At 37.8% G+C, this 23,219-nt stretch overlaps 1 protein-coding gene across 1 annotated transcript in view; it reads right to left on the reverse strand.

Moving 5' to 3' along the window:
- Window positions 1-23,219, reverse strand: part of TMEM135 (transmembrane protein 135) — a 159,444-nt gene that overhangs the window by 44,422 nt on the left and 91,803 nt on the right. Inside the window, exon 6 of the mRNA XM_039718506.1 lies at window positions 15,165-15,211. Coding sequence (XP_039574440.1) covers window positions 15,165-15,211 — 47 coding nt within the window. The remainder of the gene's footprint in view (window positions 1-15,164; window positions 15,212-23,219) is intronic.

A 23,219-nucleotide genomic window follows, 5' to 3' on the forward strand; every position in this document is an offset into this window, starting at 1 on the left:
AGAATCAGAAAATGTTTTGGCCTGGAAGGGACTTTAAAGATTGTCTAGTTCCAACCCCACTGCCATGGGAGGGGACATCTTCAGTTAGACCAGGTTGCTCGAAGTCCCATCCAGCCTGGCCTGGAACACTTCCAGGGATGGATGTGCACTCAGTTTCACTGTCCATATCATTGATGACCACTAACAGAGATATGTTCCAAGACAAAGCTGTGAGGGACACCACTCATTACTGGCCTCCACCTGGACACAGAGCCATTGATGACAACTCTCTGGCTGTGTCCATCCAGCCAGCAGCCACATACCCCCAGTTACAAGTGCTGTTCTCCACAACTCAGTACTTTGGCTCATGTCCAGGTTGCCATCTAATTCCTACGCGCTGCTATAAGAGCTGTGACCCATGAAAAGGTTCCAAATTCTCCATCTGTACAGTTGATTCTTTCTTCTAAAGTGCAGAACCGTCCATCAATTCGCATTGTATATTTTGGGAGTATTTTCCAATTTGCCAAATTGCTCTGAATGACATATTCATTAAATCAGTGGAAAAAGCCAGACATCTTGGAAGACAGGTTTGGTCTCATTGTTCAACAACTTTAATAATGATCAGGATGACTACTTAGAGCTTGATATTAAATCTGAGGATGGAACCAATTATCCCTTCCACTCGATGGTAAATTCAGTACTCTGGTTTTTCAGCCAGTTTTAAGTAGGAGGGTTTTTTTCTACAGTGTACTTTCTGGCCTTTCCTATGAGAATGTCACATGAGAGTCTGTCTAAAGATTTACTGAAGATATATGATAGCCTCTATTACTTCTGAATCAACGAAGCCTCTAATCTTCACAGAGGGAAGCCAGATTGACTTGACACAATTCATTCTTCATCAATAACTGTGCACACTGCTATTCACCTCCTTGTTTCTTCTAAGTGTCTTCAAAGAGCGTATTTGAGAAATCATGCCAGAATTTTTGACATTTGCATGATCCTGGGCTAAACACTACTGTAATGCCTTATTGAAAAAAATTAAATATGTTTTAATTCAAATTTATAGAGAAAAAAACTCTGGCATATCAGAAAATTGCTATTTAAAACACCTGAGGTATCCCACCTACTTTACAAAACAGACTTGAATCTAAAATGCACTAATCTTACTCCTTTCAACAAATACTCAAATATGACTGTTCTAATTTAATTTTTTTTCAGGGTTTTTCTTACTAACTACTTATATTATTTTATTAATATAAGATTATCTTACTTCTTAATTATCTTATTCACACCATAAGTGAAATCCAAGGTTTTTACAAATTAATTAAAAAGAACCACAGTTTCACCTGATGATGAGAACCATGGTTTGGTATTAATGTAAGAGTCGAGTCAGAATCTGAATTAGAGTTTATTATATTAATCAGATCTGGTTAGTTCATGGTAAGGTTTATTTAGGCAAAAAATGTAAGACTAGAAACCTTTCCTCAGTATGGTTTCTAATCAATGTATCAAACATATGAAAGAGAATAAAGAATGTCTCATTCTTTAGAGTATTTGAAATGGCCCATAAAGTCTCAGTTTCACAGAAGAAACTGGTTTTTCTTGCAGCAGTTTCTTTTTCTGTGAAATTGAGACTTTATGAACTGAAGCATGTCTGTGAAAATCATCTATGACATAATTTATACTCTTTCAACCAAATAAGCAGATGGCAGAATGAAGAAGAACTATGTAAATCAATGTTTATAAAGTAGCAGACATTTGACAGACTTCAAATTATGTCCAGGGTACACTGATAGATGCCATTATCCATTACTGTGCTTTCTCTGACATTTTATCTAAGGGCCAAAAGCCAAAAGAAAGACCACAAGCATCTAACCACAAAGTAGCTCTTATTTTCCTATTCTAGTCAGCAATTAGCTCACAGGAACAGAATTTCAAGTATTTCCAATGCCTGTAGTTAAAAATATGCCTTTTTCTAAAATGAAATACAAATGTCATATGCTAAAAGCCATATTTGAGACTGCAGTCTTTGGACTAGAAATATATACTCAATTTGCACAGTAGTTACATGTAAAATATTTGATCACGTGCAAGCCTTACACAAACAGAAAGACTATTTATTTTAAAAATACATACCAAAACATGTAGACTCTAATGTAATGTAATTGCCTTCTGCTTTTCATGAAACGGAGATTTTCTGCCCTGTCTGCTATCAAATCAGAAACATGTGATGAGTGTGAGTTACCAATTCAGGACTTGTATTTCATGACCACCCTGGTGTCTGCAACCACTCAGTCTCGCCACAAAGGATTGTAGCAATCAAATAGACACAGGTAACATTCAAACAACAAGCAGAGATTTCTGAACTCTAAATCCATCTTCTAAAAATTATAGTTCATTTCTTGGTGTGATTCTCCTTTCATAGGTGGATTTTGTTAATACATAGATGGTTCTTAAATTTTTCCTAATTGCTGCTCAAAGGGATCTCTCTTTCTTTAATGCCAGGAGAGAATTTTCTAATTTAAACAAGCAACTACAAAGACCCTCAGCTCAGCAAAACTAGGTAACTATTTTTAAGAAAGCAGCAGCAGCAAAACCAGGAAGAACCGACAGGCAACAAATGGGCAAAAGAAATTAAGCTGAGCTGGGACAGCAAAGAAAACAAGAGGAGTAAAGAGTACAGGATGTGTTAATGATAACTTCCTTCTCCAAGTGATAGTGGAGCCAATGAGGACAGGAGCTATGCTGCACTGTTCTCACCAAGACAGGGCTGGTGAGGAACGTGAAGCTCAAGGGGAGCCTGGGCTGCTGTGACCATGAAGTAGTGGAGTTCAAGATCCTTATGGCTGCAAGGAGGACACACAGCAAGCTCAATCCCCTTCAGGAGAGCAGACTTTGGCCTCTTCAGGGAGCTGTTTGGAATAATACCATGGGATAAGGCCCTGGAGGCCTCAAGAAATCTGGTTGATACTCAAGGATCATACCCTTCAAGTTCAGGAGTGATGCATGCCAAAGAGGTAGTTCAGCAAAAATGCCTGGAGGCCTGCATGGATGAACAACCTGCTCCTAGGCAAACTCAAACAAACAAACAAAAAAAAAGCCTATAGAGGATGGCAGCAAGGACAGGTAGCCTGAAAGAAATAGAGAGAAATTGCCTGAGCAGCCAGGGACAAGGTTAGGAAAGAGAAACCCCTGAGAGAATTAAAGCTGGCCAGAGACACCAGGGGCAACAAGAAAAGGTTCTGTAGTACCCTGGTGATAAAAAGAAAACAAGGGGAAATGCAGGCCCTCTCTAGAAGAAAATGAGAGACATGCTTACATGAGATTTGGAGAAAAAAATAGGTATTCAGTGACCTTCTTGCCTAGACTTCATCATCAAGTGCTCCAGCAACACCACCTGAGTTGCACAAAGAAAAATCAGGGTCTGGGAGATGGAAGAGCCATCTGGTATAGGAAAAGATCAAGTTCGACACCATCTTTGAAATCTGAAGGTGACAAAGCCATAGAACCTGAGGAGATGCATCCACAGATCCCAAGGAAACTGACAGATGAAGTAGCTAAGATACTTTCCATCCTTTCTGAGCAGCTGTGGCAGGCCAGTGAAGTTCCCAGTGCCTGGAAAAGGGGAAACAAAATTCTCACTTTTAAAAAAGAAAAAACAAAGACCCAGAGAACACAAGCCAGCCAGTCTCACCTAAGTGCCTGGCAAGATCATGGAGGAGATCCTCCAGGAAACTATGCTAAGGTACATGGAAAACAAAGCAGTGATTGCTGACAGCCAATATGGCTTCACTAAGGGTAAATTGTGCCTGACAAATCTGGGGGCCTTTCACAATGGGGTGACAGTGGGGTGGATAAAGTAAGAGTGATGTCACCTGCCTGGACTTGTGCAAAGCATTAAGCACTATCCTGCATCACATTTGTGTCTCTTGCCTCTTTCTATGGTTCTGTATAACTGTTTATATACTACTTTCCACCTAATGCTCTCGCAGCAATTCTGCACCATGCCCCACTTTTCAAAGTTAAATTATGTCCTGTAACAAGAATGCAGGAGAGATAGCCTTGTGATTTAAGAACAGGACTGGAACTCTATGGCTTGAAGGCACACAAATTTTGTCTCTGGCCTTCAGCAGGGTATTTAAATCTTCTCCTTTAGCACTCTGTATGTAAAACGTAAAGTGCCTCAAATGTACGTGAAAGGGTAAGTCAATTAGCTGCCAAATCCTTACTATACAGTGCAGACATAAGAAAAGTAATACAAAAAAAAAATTTTAAATAAGGAAGAAAAAAACCTAGTTCCTTGTAGTGCTGGCAAAAAACATAGATAAAATAAATCTAACAGTTTTGAAATCCTGCAAAAATACAAGACAATCCCTGCATCCTGTGAATGGATCTTTTTAGCAGTGGGATTAAAGCGACCAGAAATCTTGTCTGCACTGTACTTCCACTCACAGAGCTTGGTACTTTAATGCCAGGATCAAAGACAGAAATCGAATCTGTGAACCTCAATTGCTTTTTCATCATCTGACTTGTAATATCAGCCTTGTTCTGGCCAGTGCCTGGGAGCTACAGGGTGATGTGAGATGGTGCCACTGATCACATCCCCACAGAAGGCATTCCAGGGCAGCTGGGATGCCGAGGTCCCCAGCAGCCACAAGCAGTTTATTCTCAAAGCCTGAGAACCAGAAGCTATTTCCTTTCTTTTATTTTGCATTTAAGGATGACAGGAAGATGATAAACAGCCAAAGCCCAGACACATCAATATGCTAGCAGTACAAAAGCCCTTTGTGATTGACTGACAAAACCTAAAGAAGGGGAGGAGACCCTCTTTTTCTTCCACTGAGGATGGCTCTGGACAGAGACGCCTGAAATTTTAGCCCTCAAAAGCTTCTCCTGTTACCACCAGATCACCTTGCAGGTAAACACTTTCCTGGTTCACTGAGTCACTGTTACGTATCTGAAAAAGAATCTCCACTGAAAAGTGATAATGGTGGAAAAATACTCCCTATTGTACAGCCGTAATTCTTGTACTGCTTGTCTGCAGGCAATGCATTTCCTCTCTTGAGGAGGCTGTGCAACTGGATCCAGCTACATGTAAAGCAATCTGTTAAAATGAGGACAAGATTTACTGCTGGAAAGAAAAAGTTTAAATACATTCCAGGAACTTATGTACCATATGACTAAAAGTGACTAAACATAGTAAATTAAATTTAATCTCTTCACATTACATTCAAAAGTTTGTATTTTTCTATACAAGAGTAAACTTACTGATTTAGCAAATGCAATTAACTATTTGCAATAACTGGTATTCCATTTTAACTCTTAAAGAAATAAATTCTTTCTGTAGGCTAATTAGTTATATTTTTAATAGTGTACGCACAGTACTAAAATCCATATTTCACTTACTTCCTAGCATGCAAATTGGCATGTGTACCATGCAATGTGGCAACAGAAACCATGATGCTTTTATCAAAAATTTTTCCTTTCTTCCCCTATAGCTGTAAAATCATTGATACTACTTAATCCACAGGAAGCAATTATGCAAGACTTCTGAATTTATGGTAAAAGGGGTTTTGTTTCTTTTAAAAGCAGTGAAGACCAACAAAAGAGAAGTCATATGTTTTAAAGATTCTTTAAAGAATCTTCTTGACTTTTGACACATGTATTACCATTGAACAGATGTACCAGCATATCTCAATATGAAAAACAACCACAAAAAAAGATAGGAAAGACAGGAACTAAACAGAACATAATTTTCCTCCCTCACTGGCAGCTGAAAAAGCCTACTCTGCAGCCTTTTTGCAGACTGCAGGAATCAGGAGCAGCATGATTTAACATAGGGAAAATGAAAACTAACCCAAGTTCAGCCCACACATTTGATACTTCTCATTTGGACCTGACCTAACCACAGCTCATGCCTTCAAGAACAGAGCTAGTTTGAAGACAAGGATATAATACAACAATAAAATACTTGCCTACTCATTTCAATCCACTGTTAGCTTTTAAACTTGAAAGACAAAGTGAAAAATAGTATGTACTGGAACTGGCAAAATTCCTATAACAAGAAAGGTGGTTCAAAGGATTGGAAGCAGTATCTGCCTTTTGTAAAAAGCCAAAAGGACAATGATCAGCTTTATTCTGGGCTATCATTTGATACAGATAACATTTGGGTACTGCTTAGGCACATAAAAACAGTTGCAGAAAGCATGCTGCAAAAGTATGTGATGTTTCTGTTAGATCCAGAGGCAGAAACAAAAAAAGGAAAGAAAATGACCTGATTACTTGCAAATTACTTTTATGATTCACTATGCTTTTAAATAAGTACTTTATCTGAAGAGCTTTCGTAAACCCAAAGACAAAAAGCTGCACTACAGCCCTAATAATGCATCTCCGATTCCTTTAATTACAGCTGGATCATGGGTGGTCAAAACTCTGTCCTGCTTGGCTTCTTACTCCTTCACTGTGGATACTGTTCCATCTCTCTTCCTCACATTTCTCTTTTTTTCTCTGGTCAAGCAGTGCATCTGATAACTGGAGTAGGTGAAGGGGAAACAGCCAGTTTTGAAACTCAGTATAATCTATCATCCTTAAGAGGATCCAAAGAAAAAAATATTTTGAAAGGCACTCAAGAGGAACATTTGTTTTCCCACTGCTCATAGCCCCATTTGGAGCCTCCACCCAGTCCCTTCCCTCCCCTTGGCTCTCACCACCAGTGCTCCCAATCGATCACAACTCTGGAAAAGCAATGCTAATCATCTGACTCTGCTGATAGAGTCACAGTGACAGTGTCACTATCTCACCTTTCCTACACTCTCACCTGCTTTTGAGGAGACTGCAGAGCTGCCGGCTCGGATGGGGGCAGGCAGAGATGCCACTCGCACGGCTTGGCAACAGGTAAAAGCTGCTTTGATCTTACTACCAGATGGAGTGTTTGAAATACTGTAAATATATTTATGCTTATCCCTTTGAACACCTAAATCTTGCAGTATGGACTCTCAGGTTTGGTTTAGTGTCCTATGATGCATATGGACATGCACCCTGCACCTCTTCTGGGGTAGGCACAGACACAGCGACATTGCTTGGCTTGGCACAGCAGCCGTACCATGGCTGACCATAAAATAAGCAGGACAAGGATTAAAGGCTGCTGTGGTGCGCATTACCTTGGGAGAAACTGGAAATACAACGGGCAGCACACAATCAATGACCATTATCAAAATGTCAGAAATTTTCTCTCAGGGTATTTTGAGGAAATTAGTCCAGTAACTCCTGGTATCTTAAGACTAAGTATGTTCTAGTAACATTTCAGTATCACAAACACATCTATTCGAAAGGCAAACATGAATATTAAATGCTACATTCTAATCATTAAATATATTGTTAACACATTCTTTCTCAAGAAAAGGTACTAGAAAAAACTTTGTAAAATTAACATGACATGCATGACAAGTCTCTAATTTAAAGCAATACTTTAAATACTGTTACCAAATTGGCATGTACATTTTGAAAGACAGAAATAAATAATGGCAAATTTAAACCTTTCCAGTTCCAAAGATGGATCTCTAGGACACAAAAAAGGTATAAATGCTATCATTTTTTCCTCTTGACAAGAATCTAAAGTGACCACAGTGTTTAGTGAAGTTTTGAACTTTATATTACTGTAAAAATTACAATAATTCAATTTAGAACTTAAAGGATATTTTTAAGTGTTTGACATATTTTTTCCAAGCAGGAGAGCAGTTTGGTCTATGATGTTCTTTTCCTGTAACTTCCATCCAAAAACTTTGGCAATAATGCATAAAAATCAATACTTAAATAAATACTTTTAATAAACACGTCCTTTTTGGGGTTTTTTGCTTTTATTAGCAGAACAAAAAGTAATTTCTTTTCATCTCAAAGGCAAGAAATTGAAAGATGACATGGGCCATGTATGCAGAATATGTCAGAAAAAACTTAAAATCATAGTATCTCAGCATTTCATTAATTCCAAACACTTACCATCCCCCAGAATAATTTTAACAGGATTTCTAGGTAACTTGAAAGAAAAATGTTAAATAAGACACTCCATTTGGAGCTATGCAAGTAAGTTTAGTGCACAATCCCCTATATAATCAGTTAGAGAAAGGAAGCTCCTCAGCATGAGTTGAGCCTACACAAGATAAGAACTGCCTTTGATTTGCCCATTTTTCCCTCCTATATCCTAACTTAAATCAGATAGGTGCCTAAAGCTGAAGATGAGTCCTGGAAAGAGGCCCTAGAGACAGGTCAAAGATCTAATTGTTGTAAGGTTCTCTTTAATGCTATGCTGGGTATCAAAATGGATTTCTTCTGATTTTATGAATACCACTATTGTCTTCTTCCTCCAGTACCTCCCAAATGAATAGATGAAAAATAATGATTCACAGTTGGAAATATAAGAACACAAAAATTGCAAAAGTGGGATTTGCTCGTGGACATTGAATAGCAGCCACTGCAAAAAATGAAGGTGCAAGAGTGTCAAAAGAGGCTCACAAACCAACTAAAGATGCTCCCCTTAATCCTGCTGGACACTGCAATTTTCCACCCTAAATTTTTTTTTTTTTTTTTGGTAAAATCTCTAGGTCCAGATATTCTTCTTACTTGTATGAAGATCTCAAAAACTCGAATTCATGCAGTAATAAAAATATGCTTAAGATGCACCTTTATAATTTCTGAACCACACATGTATGTCCAGCATTAGCCCGAGGAAATCAGTCTCCCTCTCCTGTGAATGTAGCAGAGTTTGGACCAGAGCTCCACAAAATTCAGCAATCCACAAAATTTCCCTTCAAACTAAACCTAAAAGTACTATAAACCCAAAAGAACAACATGGTATAGCAAGATTTAAGAGACAAAAATAAAAGAAACAGAAAAGAAAAACTAAAATGCAGTGGAAGTCTGCTAAAAGACTATGAGAGAAAAAAAATATCTTTCATGAAAAGAAAAAGAGTAAAAATCCTCTTTCACTTTTTATTCCATTGGTAGATAAACAGAACATGGATTATCTCACCTTTTACCCATATTTATATTTGAACCCAGTCTGTGCAAGTCCAGCAGCAGGTCTCTGGGGGCATTTTTAGTTGGTTTGTGAGCCTCTCCAGAAGTGCCTGAGTTAACCCAGAAGGTTATCTTCTCATTCCCAACCCCCTCCTGCAATCCATGTTCTACTTTTGCTCGCACTAAATAAAGCAAACTGGTATTTATAGCATTTCTTAGGAGGCTGACTGTTTTCATCTACTCACCAGGTCATCCAAAATACCTCAGAAATCAAGTTTCATGACATTTACCAAAACAATGCTTTGAATCACTAACTTTGAGATGTTTATATAAGGATAGTAAAAAACATATAAACATGGGAAAAAAGCCTCATCTGTTTTTTTCTTCTGATTTATTACATAATAATTCAACAGCAGAGGGCTTTTAATGCACTCCTGTAACTCTACAACAAATGGAAAAGGCTCCAACATAATCTTTATAAGAAAGGGGAAGATTATTTCATATTAAATCCATATAACAGCAACTCTGACTGTTAAGCTTGCTGATTCTACTGCAGCAGGAAAGTAGAATTACAAGGCAAAAATATCCTTCAAGCAGTTGCTTCAGCACAGAAGGCAGTTCAGGTGATTAAACAAGAGACTAACATGGCACTGGTACCACACATTTTTAAAAGAAAATAAAGGCACTTTGAAATATCATGTCGAAAATACTGAATAAATTACAGGATATGTGTTTCACAGAGAAAGAAGAGCAAATAGCTGTAATTTGGGAAGCTAGAATTTCCTTAATGAGATAGCATAAAGGGCTCTGCAAACAAAAGGACCTTTCTCAAAGGTTTTCAGTGTCTTTACACAAATTTCAGTACTCTAGTAGCAGTATATGACACTGCATCTGCATTTCTTAGGTGTTTTTTTTCACTAACCATTTTTAATCAGCACATAATACATAAATGGCATTAAGAGATCAAGAGCTTTCTCTTGTGAGCTATGCCAATCCTGTGTTATGAAAAACATTATGTCCTGCTTTGTGAAATCATAGCAGTAACTTCAGATTGTCTGAAATTACTGTTTCAGAACATAACACTTCAGCATTTATCTCTAGAGAAGGCAGCCTTCATCCTCAACTCATGATCAATCAATCATCAGAAACATTCAGCCTTCCTTAATAGCTGGTTTCAGCTCATAGGTGGGGCTTTGCTTTCTAAGGTTCAGAGCAGATGAATTAACATGTGCATATTATAAACTGGTGGTATATAGTCTAAGGATTAACTACTATAGCAACCAGTACTGTAGTCTGACAACACATATTCACCCAAATTGCTGGATTTTCTACATTTATACGGATAGGATTTCTATGTAGGTGTTCATTTATTGTAGAGAGATTGCAAGTTCTATATTAAGTGGATTTCTTCAAGCATGAAAATGCACAGCCATTGCATCACCCTTCAAAAAAGAATCTCTTGTGCATTATTCAAAATGAAACTGCTACTAAAAAAAACAATTGCACTGTGTTTTACAAATATTTATTTTACACATTGTAGGATCCCTCCTGCTTCTTCATTTCATTCTATCCAATTACTCTAGAAAAGTATTCTGAACAGTACCATGAATTATTCAAACTGAAATAAGCTGGCATGAAACCATGGTATAATGAAAACCTTTCTACCTACAAATGTAATTCCATGTAAACTGCAATTTAAAAAACAATTAGAAGCATTAAAGAAAAGTGTACTTTTATTATAAGATATTTTAAAAATTATCTCTGGGGACTGATCAAGTGACCTCTCTGCTCTCTCTTCTCCTTAAAGGGAACTAGAGTTGGCTAGTCTGTTCATATCCAGAGGTATTTTCACCCAAACCCCTCCACACCTGGTCTCTTTAGGAAAGCAGCACACTGTGAAGAACTCCTACTCACAATACATTAGATGACACCACTAAGTACTGGGCTTTTTGAGTAAGTGGTGAACACTCAGACCCAGTGGAGTTCAATATCACCTAAAAATTAATTCCTACAGATAATATTCTACAGATATGATAATATTCCTTTCCCCAGACACACTTCTGCATCTAAGATTCTTAAGCAAATATGGGTGGAAGAGCGACAATCCTGTTTCAACTGTGGTTGCCTGTATATGTAAATTAATATACATGTATCAGATTCCACTACACTGTGTATACTACAGCAATCTACAAATGAGTAATACATCTTAATTTCATCACTACCAGTGGAGTGGAGCAAAAGCATTTTGAGAAAAAACAGAGGTCCAAGTTAGAAAAAAGAACCACAAGATGAGGATGGAAGAGAAGAAATAAAAAAGTACTGCACTAAAATATGCTTCCTCTGAGTGTAAATATAACTCTGTTACTTGTAAACCTATCATCTGTATTTCAGCTGCTTTTTTCCAAGTATATTCTTCTATTTTTTCATGTCTCCTGACATGACCTTTTTTCTTCCCTCTTTGGTCACTCTCTCCTTCCTTCTTCCTACTGTCTTCCTTTGTATATTGCTCTTCTGAATTTACCTTTCACTCTGACTCTCCTCCCACTTCACCTATTCTGGAGTAATTATTCCTGGTTTTTCCTTCTACCATTTCAGCTCTGTAACCTCACTTCTTTACTCCTGAGATTTAGCACCTTATTTTTCTTGTCCTGTAGCAGATGCAATAATGTTTAAACAGTCCAACAGAACTGGGGAAAAACTCCAGCTATAAATATCAAGGCTGCCTGGTGAAGTTTTCAACTAGTATGGAACACCTGCCCCATTAACAGACCATTATTACAGAATTTGTTTAGAAAACAATGTAAGATAGCGATTATAGCAAGATACTGAAGACGATCAATATACTAGAAAAGTAAATATTCAAATACATCACGAAGAACAATGTCTATACTTCTACAAACCAAGACTCATGCATCTGTTACAGCAGTATTTCCTGCAACAGTAGGGAGTAGGTAGGAAGACACCCACCTCAAGGGAGAGGTATGATCATGTTGCAATTAAGTGCTATGCTGGTTTTTTTTTTTTTTTCTTCTTTTAATGGATAACTATCAACAAGAGCACTGGCCTTCCAGAAGCAACGCTAAGCAAACTCAACTTTACAGGCTGCTGTTAACCTGGCAACCTGAAAGCTATCCTGGAAGCTGTGTAATATATAGAACATATCTCAATTCTTCCATGCAGAAAACAGTTTTGAACTTTCCAACTCAAATAACTTTTGATTTCCTAGATTCAGCTAAGATCACCTAAAGTCATGCTCATATGCAGTTACTTAAAAATTACCAAAGTCCATGTGAATGCTGTGGAGCATCTGTGCTCTCCATGCTTTCCCAATCAGCACCACTGGCTCAGTCCAATGCAGCTACCATGCATCACAGTACAAGCTGTGCAAGGAAAATGATTCAACTCAAAACAGAGCAGAAAAAGCAAACAAATTTAGTTAAATCTGGAGCTGTTAGGAATGCAGCTCCAACCAGGGCTACCTATTAGGGACAGTAATAATTTTTAAGATCAGAGAACCCGATAACCTCAGATAAGGCAGTTTATATGAACTCAGAAAATAAAAAGACTACTTTTTCTTTTATTCCATGCAACAATTGACTCCCAAGCATCAGACGTTCATAGCATAGAGGTAGACTTATATTTAATCTCTTTTTAGAAAAGTTTTAAGCTTCAAATTACACCATACACCAAATCCTAATAGGATTTTATTTTTAATAATGAAAGATATTTTATATATTCCTGGTGACTATGATTACTACTGCTGTCAGTACCTTTGCTGATATTTTAGTTGGATGGAGAGGACAAAAAGCCACTCTGGGAACAAGTTAAGTAAAATGTAAAAGATAATTTTCTGTTTTTCAGGTCAGTCAATGCTTGTTAGGAGTTAACAGTGTTTTATAGTCAACAGGAATATATTCCACAAGCCAAACAGATCTGACTTTGAATAAGGTGTTTATTCCAAAAGTATGAATATAATTTTGTCAGTTTGATCCACTTATGATTAAGAAAAAGGCTGAAGCGATTTTGAGCCATTAAATAGGAAATGTAATTTGATGACTCTCCCAATTACTTTCTGCTTTAGATAACAGAGACAAGACTGCCTTCCCTAGGACTCCACACAGGATTTTCCCAAGGGCTGTCCACAATCTTACTGAAGGGCATCAATGGTTAATTCACTTATTGATTCAGACAGCAACCAGCTCACAATCACAGGCAGTTCAGACAAATGGACAACTCTGAGGCCTGATTAAGTGACCTCTCTGCTGTCGCTTCTCCCTGAGCAGTTGACCAGACTCTGTTCCTACCCAGAGGTATTTTCACCCAGTCCTCTTTATACCTGGTTTCTTTAGGAAAGTATATGAAGAAGTCTTCACACAAAAGAAGACTCACAAAACTGATTATAATACGAAGGAAGGAAAAAAAAAAAACCTCAAAAACTAGTTTGTGCTAATTATTTTTGACAAATTTGTCTTAGTACATTCATTGGTGTTTACAAATAGATTTTTTTTCCCCAGTAATTAAACTAAACTTGTGCCTATATTTTAATTCCACTGTTAAAACACAAAGGCGAAAGGAATTAAATGTTGTTCCTGATTGCTCAACAGGATATTCCATCAGCCTTGGCATGGAGTCACTATTTTAGAAGACAAAGTGGTTTGGAGACCATTCAACTGCCAGTGTTTATGTGTCAGGTCAGGGAAAAATTCACCAAATATGTCTGGGCTCTGTGTCCGTTCTCACCTCTAAGGAGGCCACAGGAAAGCTGGAGAGGGACTTTTTACAAGAGCATGTAGTGACAGGATGAGGTATTGGCCTCAAACTGAAAGAGGGTAGCTTAGATTTGATATTAAGAAGAAATTCTTTACCGTGACATACTATGTGGCGGTGAGTCACTGGAATGGTTTCCCTGACAAGCTCTGGATGTCTTGTCTCTGAAAGTGTTCAAGGCCAGGCTGGATGGGGCTTTGAGCACTGGTGCAGTGGAACATGTCCCTGCTCATAGCAGGGGGGCTGGAACAAGTTGACCTTGAAGCTCCTTTTCAGACCAAACTATTCTAGGATTCTGTGATTTAACTTACAGGCTCTCTCTAAAACACCACTTCATTACCAAAGACATAGGTAGGAGACAATTAGCTTCCTCCAAGATCATATAGTTTTGACCAGAATTTTAGTGCTCTGAGCTCATTTGACCAGCATGCATGCCGACAGGTGTCTAACCTCAACAGTACAAGTCAAATTCTCTGAGGTTGTTATGGCTTAACTCAGAGATGTAGAAGAAAATAAAGCAAGAAGATCTGCTGCCAATGCAAGGTTCTTAATAGGTTATAGATAAAAGGAGGAATGCATCTTCGAATCCCCTAAATTAACAGCCCTCTTCTATCCACAGACTGTTCTTGGCCAATATCCGTAAGTAATGGAATTATGAAAAACAAGCTGCAGCTTCCAGAGTTTTGCAATTACCAGGGGATCATACAGCTTGAAGAACCATAGATGGCTGCACGCCGCAGAAAATTCTAAGCCAAAGGGCTGTAGTCAAAGGTTACTTTAAAAAGCAATTTTCCAATTTGAGATATAATGAAGCAAATTTGAGAGGTCCGGTATTTAAAGGGAAATAAGATAAATTACATCCATCTACATTGCAAACTGAGAGAGAAACAAGCCATTAAAATGAGTGTCTCATCCACCTCCCACCACTGTAAGTTTTAAAACATGGCTATAATTCATAATTTGTGAAAACATGTGAAACAAGTTTATTCCAAAATTGAAAGAAGGTAGTTACACCCACACACAAGTCAAATATTTGGCATTATTTAAGACCACAAAATTTGATTTTCCTCTTCTCCTCTGTTTTTACCAGAAGAGAAAATGTGATCTTCCTGCCGTGAGCTCTTAAAAAGAGCCATGAAAAGCAGATTTCAGTTGTTTTCACACCATGTTATATCTCCAGGGTCTTAGGAGATGAAACTCCTTAAGTAGTCAGTATATTTTCCAGAAGACTCAACATTTCCCTTTTTAGCCCAATTATGATCACAGCACTGGGTGATGCCACTGAAGCAGTCCAGTCAATTCATCTTGAGCGAAGAATATACAGAGGAGTACCAAAAAGCAACAAGCTCTAAGAAACACTGTTCAAAACGATTTGTACAACATAAACAGATACACCAGTGACATACCTGAAGAAGAACATGAACAGAGCAGCTGTGATGCAGAACAAAAGAACCTACAAGAAAAAGAAAGGGTGTTATTACATAACACACTACTACTGCACGTTCTGGATCATGAAGATTTTATGACTTTTACTATAAAAGCTATGCTTTATATATATGCTTGAGGGGCCAGAAAGAAAGCTTATCTGAGTCCACAAAAAAGGACTGCCTAGTTTCTAGTGAACTTTGAATGATTCTTGTAGAAGCTTAAAAAATTGAAACCCAAACCAGGGTAGTGGGACAATGGACACAGCAAATGGCACCACTTAAAAGCATCTGTAATAAAAGGCCAAGTAATAAAATAATTATGAAACAACAGAATTTAAACAATAAAATATTAAAACTGAAATTTAAACATCACATTTTACCAGTCTTTGTTTTTGTGATTTATTCAAATATCATATTGCTAGTTCCAGTTTAAAAGGAACGTTGTTTAAAACATCTGTATAGACAACTGGTTGCGCTGAACTGCTTTCCAGCAAGTTTGAGAGTAGATAATTATATTCCAAATTAACAGCACCCTTTCTAGCAGTTTAGCTTAGTGCTAAACTCACTTGGAACAATCCTAGCTTGCTCTGGGCTCACACACGAGCCTTTGAGCAAACTTAGCAGCCCTCCAGCACTGAGAGGGGAATATCCAACTTCCTCCAGCCATCCTCTCTGCTGGGGCTTAGAGCTGTTACCTCCTCCTTATCACCTGCACAGGGACTCACAAGTGCTGAAGAAAACCTGCCTTTATCCAATCCATCTTTTCCAGGTACCCCTCACAAGCGAGAAAATATTATTTTATTCTAGATATACTGGCCCATATTCATACCATCATTTAGGAGGCAAAATCCTTACAGAAATATTGCAAGTCTTTCAGAAAATATTTGCACCTATTTTCAAGAGTTGAAGAAGCTTTCATCATGAGAGGATACAGACATATCATGTGAGAAGAAATGGAAGATGTGGCAGAGGTGTAAATTAGAAGGTCATGAACACATAGAACAGGAGGCTGCTACGTGTTAAAACAGATCAGAAAGTGTGAGAAAAATCTGCATAGGAAATCTTTACAATGACTTTCAGAGAAAAAAACATCTTACAAATGACACCATTTCTCTTTTCTAAGTCCTCTGTGATTTAAAACTAGGTTACATGAGACAGTATAACATGTGCTGTGTAAACTATCCATTTTTTCCTTTTCTTTCATCAGCACTCTCATACTTTATTAATCTGCATCAAATATGTGAAAATCTGAAATCATTTTATATCAAATCATTAGGGCAAAGGTATATTTCATGAGGGTAATTGAATATTTCATTTCAAACTAGCAGCAAAAGCAGAAAAGCAGACTTGTTTTTAAACATAAATTCTACTCAAAAAAATCTGCCCTATTCCTCTAAAGTTCAAAATGTATTTGATCAGTCAACCAACCATCAGTTCTCTGGAGGTTATTTTGGAGACACAGGGAGAAGGCGGCTTGACAGCCTGAACAACAATACTGAATATTGGGAAATCAGTGAGCTATGGCAAAGAACCAGTTTTCTGGATGACTGGGGATTGGGGGGGGGAGGAATGACAAATAAAACTAATTAATTAATTGATTAATTAATTAATTAAAGTATGCCTTTGCATTTTAAAACCACTTTACTAAGAAGTCTTTTTCTTGCCCTTTTTTCTTTTATTCCTTTTTTACCTTTTTTGTCCCAGTAAGTTTGATAATAATCTACCAAGTATTCTATATAGCCTATCTAACATTCTATATGTATAATTAAGATTCCCTCAGAGCTCTTTCTACTCCAGGCTAAAGCACCAGAGCTTTCTCAGCTTGGAAAAGGCAGCACGGGACACAACACAGAGACATGTCTCAGCAGCACTGAGTAGGAGGGAAAGAACACCTTGTTCAGCCTGCTGGCAGTGGCCTCCTATGCTGGAAGGGGCCTTTGCTGGCTCATGTCCAGCTTGGTGCCCACCAGGACCCCCAATTCTTTTTTGAAAAGCTGCTTCTTTCCAATGCCCGCAGGATATACTGGTGCCATTCCTCACCAGAGCCAGGACTCATCCCTTTGTTGAACCTCATGACCACCACGATTAAAGAAAAGCACAGACAAAACAAGACAGTCCAGAAGATCATGATGGAAATAAAAGGCCTGTAGGCCACAACTGTTGGAAAACTGCTGAAAATATAAAAGTAGTAGTTAAGGATGAATATGACAACTATGTTCATATAATTATCATATACTGATAAATCTGTTTCATCAAGTACAGAAGGAGGAGGGCAGAGTTAAATCTACAGCAAATAAAGCACTGTTAGATAACAGAAAGAGCTCTCCCAGGGTAGTGATACACCAGAACAAGTTGTCTGTGAGATTGTGGAATGCCCTTTATCAGCGATGCTTAAGATCAGTAGATGCAAACATATCCAAGAAATGCTGTGGGCATGTTTAACAGGGTCTCTCCAATATTTACTCAACTGAAGGACAGCAAGACGTGTGGCTAAACCAGACCCAGACTCTTCTACATGAAATTCACTGCCCCACATGGAAAGTCTGGAGACTGCCTCATCATAGCACAAATAAGGCAGAAACAGAAGAAAATTGTCACTTTGCTCCAAATCTAAGCTACTTTCAAAATAATATTTTTTTAAACTTTTTCCCCATTCTAGAATTTTTTATAATATCTTCAATACAATATGCAGTACCTATTTTAGTTTTTAAAATAACTAGATTAAGAAAAAAAAAAAGGAAAAATACCTACAGAAATAGAATTCTAAATATTAAGTGAATTTAAGACTTCTATTCCAGTGCACAGGAAGTCTCACTTGGGATTTTTCTTGCAGACTCCATTACTTTTTGATTTACAACACAAGACCAACACAATGTACTTGGCAAAATACAGACTATGAATCTTTCCAGCTGCAGAAACAGATACAAGCAGAAAACCTGCATGTTGCTAATGAGAATTATATGCCCTAAAGATTCTAACATCTATGAAGAGATGCCTGTAGGTTACAAGAAAAAATCCTTAAGCTCCAGGACAGGTTAGCATTTTTGGTATGTGAGTACGTTAATTTAATTGATTACATTATACTTCACTGTACTATGCTAAACCTTAAAAAAATTTTTTAAAATAAAAGGAAATTTGCTGACAAAACTGAAAAGGTACTTTTTTCCAGATCTCTGTTCACTGACAAAGCCAGTATTTATTTTTTTCCAAGAAAGTTCAGCCCTCATATAATCAGCCACAGGAAGTGACATCTGGCAGTACCCAGCACTGAGCACAAAACAAAAAGCTCTGGGTGAAAGTGGTTACCACTTGCCCTGATGACAGCAGTAGACCCAGTAACACCAGCAGAAGTAGCTCACAAATGACTTTCCCTCACAGCCAGATAAAAATCTTGGCCCAAAGAAAGGAAAAAATAACACTGCTAAAAGTATCAAAACTACTTGAGCCTTGTGTATTCAGGCTTTTCCCGCACATTTCTCAATCCTGAGGTTATGTGCATTTTCTTTAAGCATTTCCATTATAGTCAGATTTCCTGGGGTACAAAGGTCTCTGATTGGAGGCTGCTCCCCTATCAGCCAGAATAAAGAGCAGGACTGAAGTCTGTGATAAAGGAACACAGACCTAGTAATTAAAAAGAAAAGCACTGAAGGTACTCATAATCTATTTAACGAAGACAGGAGAAGGTAAATGGGCAGATCAGTGATATTAGCACGGAGAAGAATCCAGAGTGTTGGAGCTACAGTTCAACACTGCATAGTGCTACTACCAGCTCATGGAAGACCTAAGGCAGCTTCAACAAATGGCACATAACACTTGACTTCCAGTGTATTCATAAAGCCTGAAAATCATCACCTTTCTGATCAACTACTTTGCAATGTATGCGAGATCTACAGCTACACCTGATGAAAATGAAGTTACTACTACTACTCCTAGATCCTTGGAGGCTGCATGCTGCAGAAAACTGAACTGCCAGCTAAGCTCTGTCTGAGGAAAAGCTTAGTGGCAAAAACCATGGAAAATTAAAAACACAGTTTAAATAAGCCCCTTCAGTAATTAGTACTTGAGCCAATTTCTTCAAAAGTTACAAGATATATAACTCGGATATATATAACTAGGAACTTTGTACAGTTGGTTACAAATTTTTACTCTTAAAATATATGATGCAGAAAACCCCAACTATTGTGCATATATTTTTATTCCAGAAAAAAAAGACATTCATCCACAGAAGAGTTTACTGCTGCCTGTGCTGTTAGAGGTTATAATCCCCTCTCACCTTTATACACACAGCTGAATAGCAGCATAGCAGCTCTAATATCTATTATTATACCAGGGATCACAGAAGATGTTCCATGGGACTTCTGACTACACAATCTATTTTTCTAATTTACCCCCACTTCAGACATGAAGAATGATTTGCTGCACCCAAAAGCCATTCTGGTTTTTTCCGTACATATTAATTAGTCTAATAAAAACCAAAGCATCACTAACAGTAAGCCCCCAAAGCTACACTTGTTTTCTGTTCCTAAATATGTGTTATTGCCATCATTAAAATGTTTTCTACAGTTCTTATCACTAATATTATCTCTTAAGCAAACTCCCTTCTAACAGAAGCAAAACAAAACAAATTAAAATAATGGAACTAGCCATGCAGATTAATGTAATGGTCTTGTACTCCATGACCCAGGAAATACACATGTATGGAATACCTCTTCTTCACCTGAACATTATACAATATTCTAATCAATGAATGGTCTTTGTTAAATACATTGGTTAATATTTTCCAATAAAAAAAATAGCTAGTTTAAAAAGCATGCAATTTTCTGTACTTCTCTAGTAGTTAAAAGGGATGGAAATCAGTCTTTCTGAGTAACTAACAAAGATACCAGAAGTCATACCAAAAGACACCAGACACCAAAAAGAACTTACGTAAAAGCAGGAGCCACATTACTTTACATTCAGCCTCTTAAAATCTGATCTGATCACTCTTGCTAATATAAATAGTTGTTTTAAACCATTATTTAATGCCTCAGGCAAAAAATTACCACAGTAAACAATTACCTGATGGAATTAGTCACCATTAGCTGAGACACAAGTTCCTATGTGACAGTTCCATCACCACAGCTAAAAGGCAGAACTTCAGCCCTAAACCCAGGAGGTGCCAAGAGCATCAGCTATACCTCTGAGATCACTGCCATGAACAGCACTTGCACAGACACAGTGCAAAGGAGGGCCACTACAGCCACTCAGCACTAGATTACATCAGCAATGGGTTTGGCAAGGGGTTTTCCTGAGCACTGAACCAGTTCTCCCTGCTCTCCACAGAGATTCACTGTCCTATCTATCTATCTAGCCTATCCACTTATCCATTCACTGTCCCAAGTAAGTAAAAATCACTTGGGGAGGTCACTCGTCCCCCACTTTTTAGACTGATGTTCTTTTTGAGCAAGTATAGCAGATTCTCCAGAGCACAACTCTACTCCCACCAGTCAGTGAGCTAAACAACACCAGGAAAAGGCAGATGCAAAAAGCAACTCAATGCCCAAGTTACACTACTCACTACAAAACTAAAGCTAGCAGTGTCTCAATGCCTTTGGCTTATTCACGAGAGGACCTTCAAGGAAGGTGGCTGGAGCACCAGCCTGCAGGAATAAAAACAATCCATAATTTGGTAGAAAAATGAGAGCTAGGACTTGAAGTCTTGTCACACTCAAACTAGTAAAATTGCAACTTTTTCTATGGTTACTTAGATTAATTAATGAAATTTGATTAGACTGGTTTGTGTACACTTGATGCAGTTTGTGGTGAGATGCACCAGCCACTGATCAGTATATAACTGGATGATTTTATGGTCTCCTGTGACATTACCATTCATAAAAATATTATTACTGATGCATGGCTCTAAAACAAATGCATTATAAATACTAAAACATGTATTTCTACACACTTTAGCAAAAGCTTCTGAATCTGTTATTTTTATTTAAATTTCAGTATTTAATAAAATATATACTTCAGCTCTGTCAAATGACTTATTAATACTCTATTGAAAATATAGTGAAGACTGAAGGGAAAACAAACTCCCAAATCCTGCAGCAGCTCCAGCCCTACTGCAGCCCTCCAGCTTTTTGTGTCCATGTCCCTTGCTCCTCCCTCCACGGCCAGTGCTGTGTTACAGATGGCCCCTTAGAGCACCAAGCAATGCCTTGGACAAGACTAGGGTGCTTCCAATGACCATTTTTACATTTAACCACAAGCTCCTTATTTCTCAATCCCTCAGGGAGAGAAAAGGAGCCAAGTGGGAACGCAAAGCTCTCTGAGTTTCTTCAGGCACGTACAGATCTGGAACAACCGAGACTATGAGTCCAAGATCCAACAGCTGTAACAGAACACATGCAACCACCATGGAACATTATGGTCTGTACCTGCTGAGTTGGCACTGTCTAGTTACTGTGAAGTCATATAATGTCTCTTCTCTTTTACATACTAATCAGAAATTGTGATTTACTTTTTACTTTTTAATTTCCATTTAAATCTCTTTATAATATCCCTTTTTTCTATTAGGAGCACTCCTCAATTCCTAAGAATTGCAGCAAGCAGCAAAAATGAGCTATTCCATTTCTCAGAGCTGCCACTGCTTATTAAAGAAGTCACACAGTTCCTGTACAGAAATGTCATTAATGAAGTTTTTAAAACAAAGATATTTTACACTGAAAACAGGTTATTTGGTTTTGTATGAAAGCATAAGGGCTTAGGAAAAATGGTGGTTGTCCTTCACCAAGCTCAAACTTCTAGGAATCCCAAAAGACATATGTCAACTGGAAATCCTGAAATGGAGCCACATCTCCCTGGTAATTTCAAGGGATGCAATGTTTTGCCTTCTTTCACTAGGTGATCCTGTCAAATGGAAATCCTTGTAAGACCTTATCTCCATCTCTAATTGAAATGTGTCATATCTGGGGAGAACTTCACGAGCTATCAAAAGTAATGGCAAAAACTCTTGCCATTCCCATGGTCATTGCATAATTATTATCTTCCTAGCTGAAATTAAATAACTTTTGAAGCAAAACTGCTGCTGCTTTAAGATTGATAGGCTTCATGAAAATGCAGAAAACAATTTGTCAGATACTCATTGGGCGCAGGGCCAGTTCAGCTACACCTACAACACTCAGCTGTTAGAGGCTCCTGATTTTTTTTCTGCCAGCAAGTCTGAAGCAATCTCTGGGGTGATAAGATCAAAAGAAACACTACTATGTGTTATTAAACAAGAGATTATATAGATTCTTGTTAAAGCACTGTTGTTGGATCACGATTAAAAGATTACAATTGGCAAATGCAGACAATAACTGAGCCAAGACTGGGAGCACCTGCCAGTCCCAGAAGAACAGCAATGAATTTAAAAAAAGCTAAACATCTGATTTTCGAGTTCACAAATTCTGTGTATGCATGTGTGTGTGTGTGTATATATATACATATGCATACCTATAACTGAGCATTTCAGCATCTTCATTTGTTTTCTCAAAAAAAAACACTTGTCAAGTTTCTTCCCCAATTTTTCATATTCTACTAGCCATAGCAAACAGAGCTACAACATACATTGCCAGAGCCACCAAATATCCTTTCAGCTTCTCAGGAAAGTCCACTGCCTTCAAGAATGCACAAGACTTGAGAGACTGAAGCACAAAAAAAAGTAGTTACCAAATGACAATGTACTCTCATCACCAACAAAAAAAAAAAGTTTTGTGTTATACCACTGGAGTGTACTGAGTTCAATTTATAAATCTACACTTCAAATCCACATTTAAAAATCTGGACTGGGTCACTATGATCCTTCTACAATCTGACATGTTCCTCATGATGGCTGCACATCTTGCTGTGCAGGTTTGCCCATTGCTGGGTCACACACACAACTTGAGTTGAAACTAAAAAGTGCTTTCAGGCAACATGAACATATGTAGTCATCACTCCTTTTTTTTGGATGATTATTCCATGTGTCTTCTGCTGGCACAGAGATGCACAGAAGAACAAATCTTAGATGTG

Source organism: Passer montanus, unplaced genomic scaffold, assembly GCF_014805655.1.
Source record: "Passer montanus isolate IOZ18808 unplaced genomic scaffold, ASM1480565v1 scaffold4, whole genome shotgun sequence".
NCBI classification, from domain to species: Eukaryota; Metazoa; Chordata; class Aves; order Passeriformes; family Passeridae; genus Passer; species Passer montanus.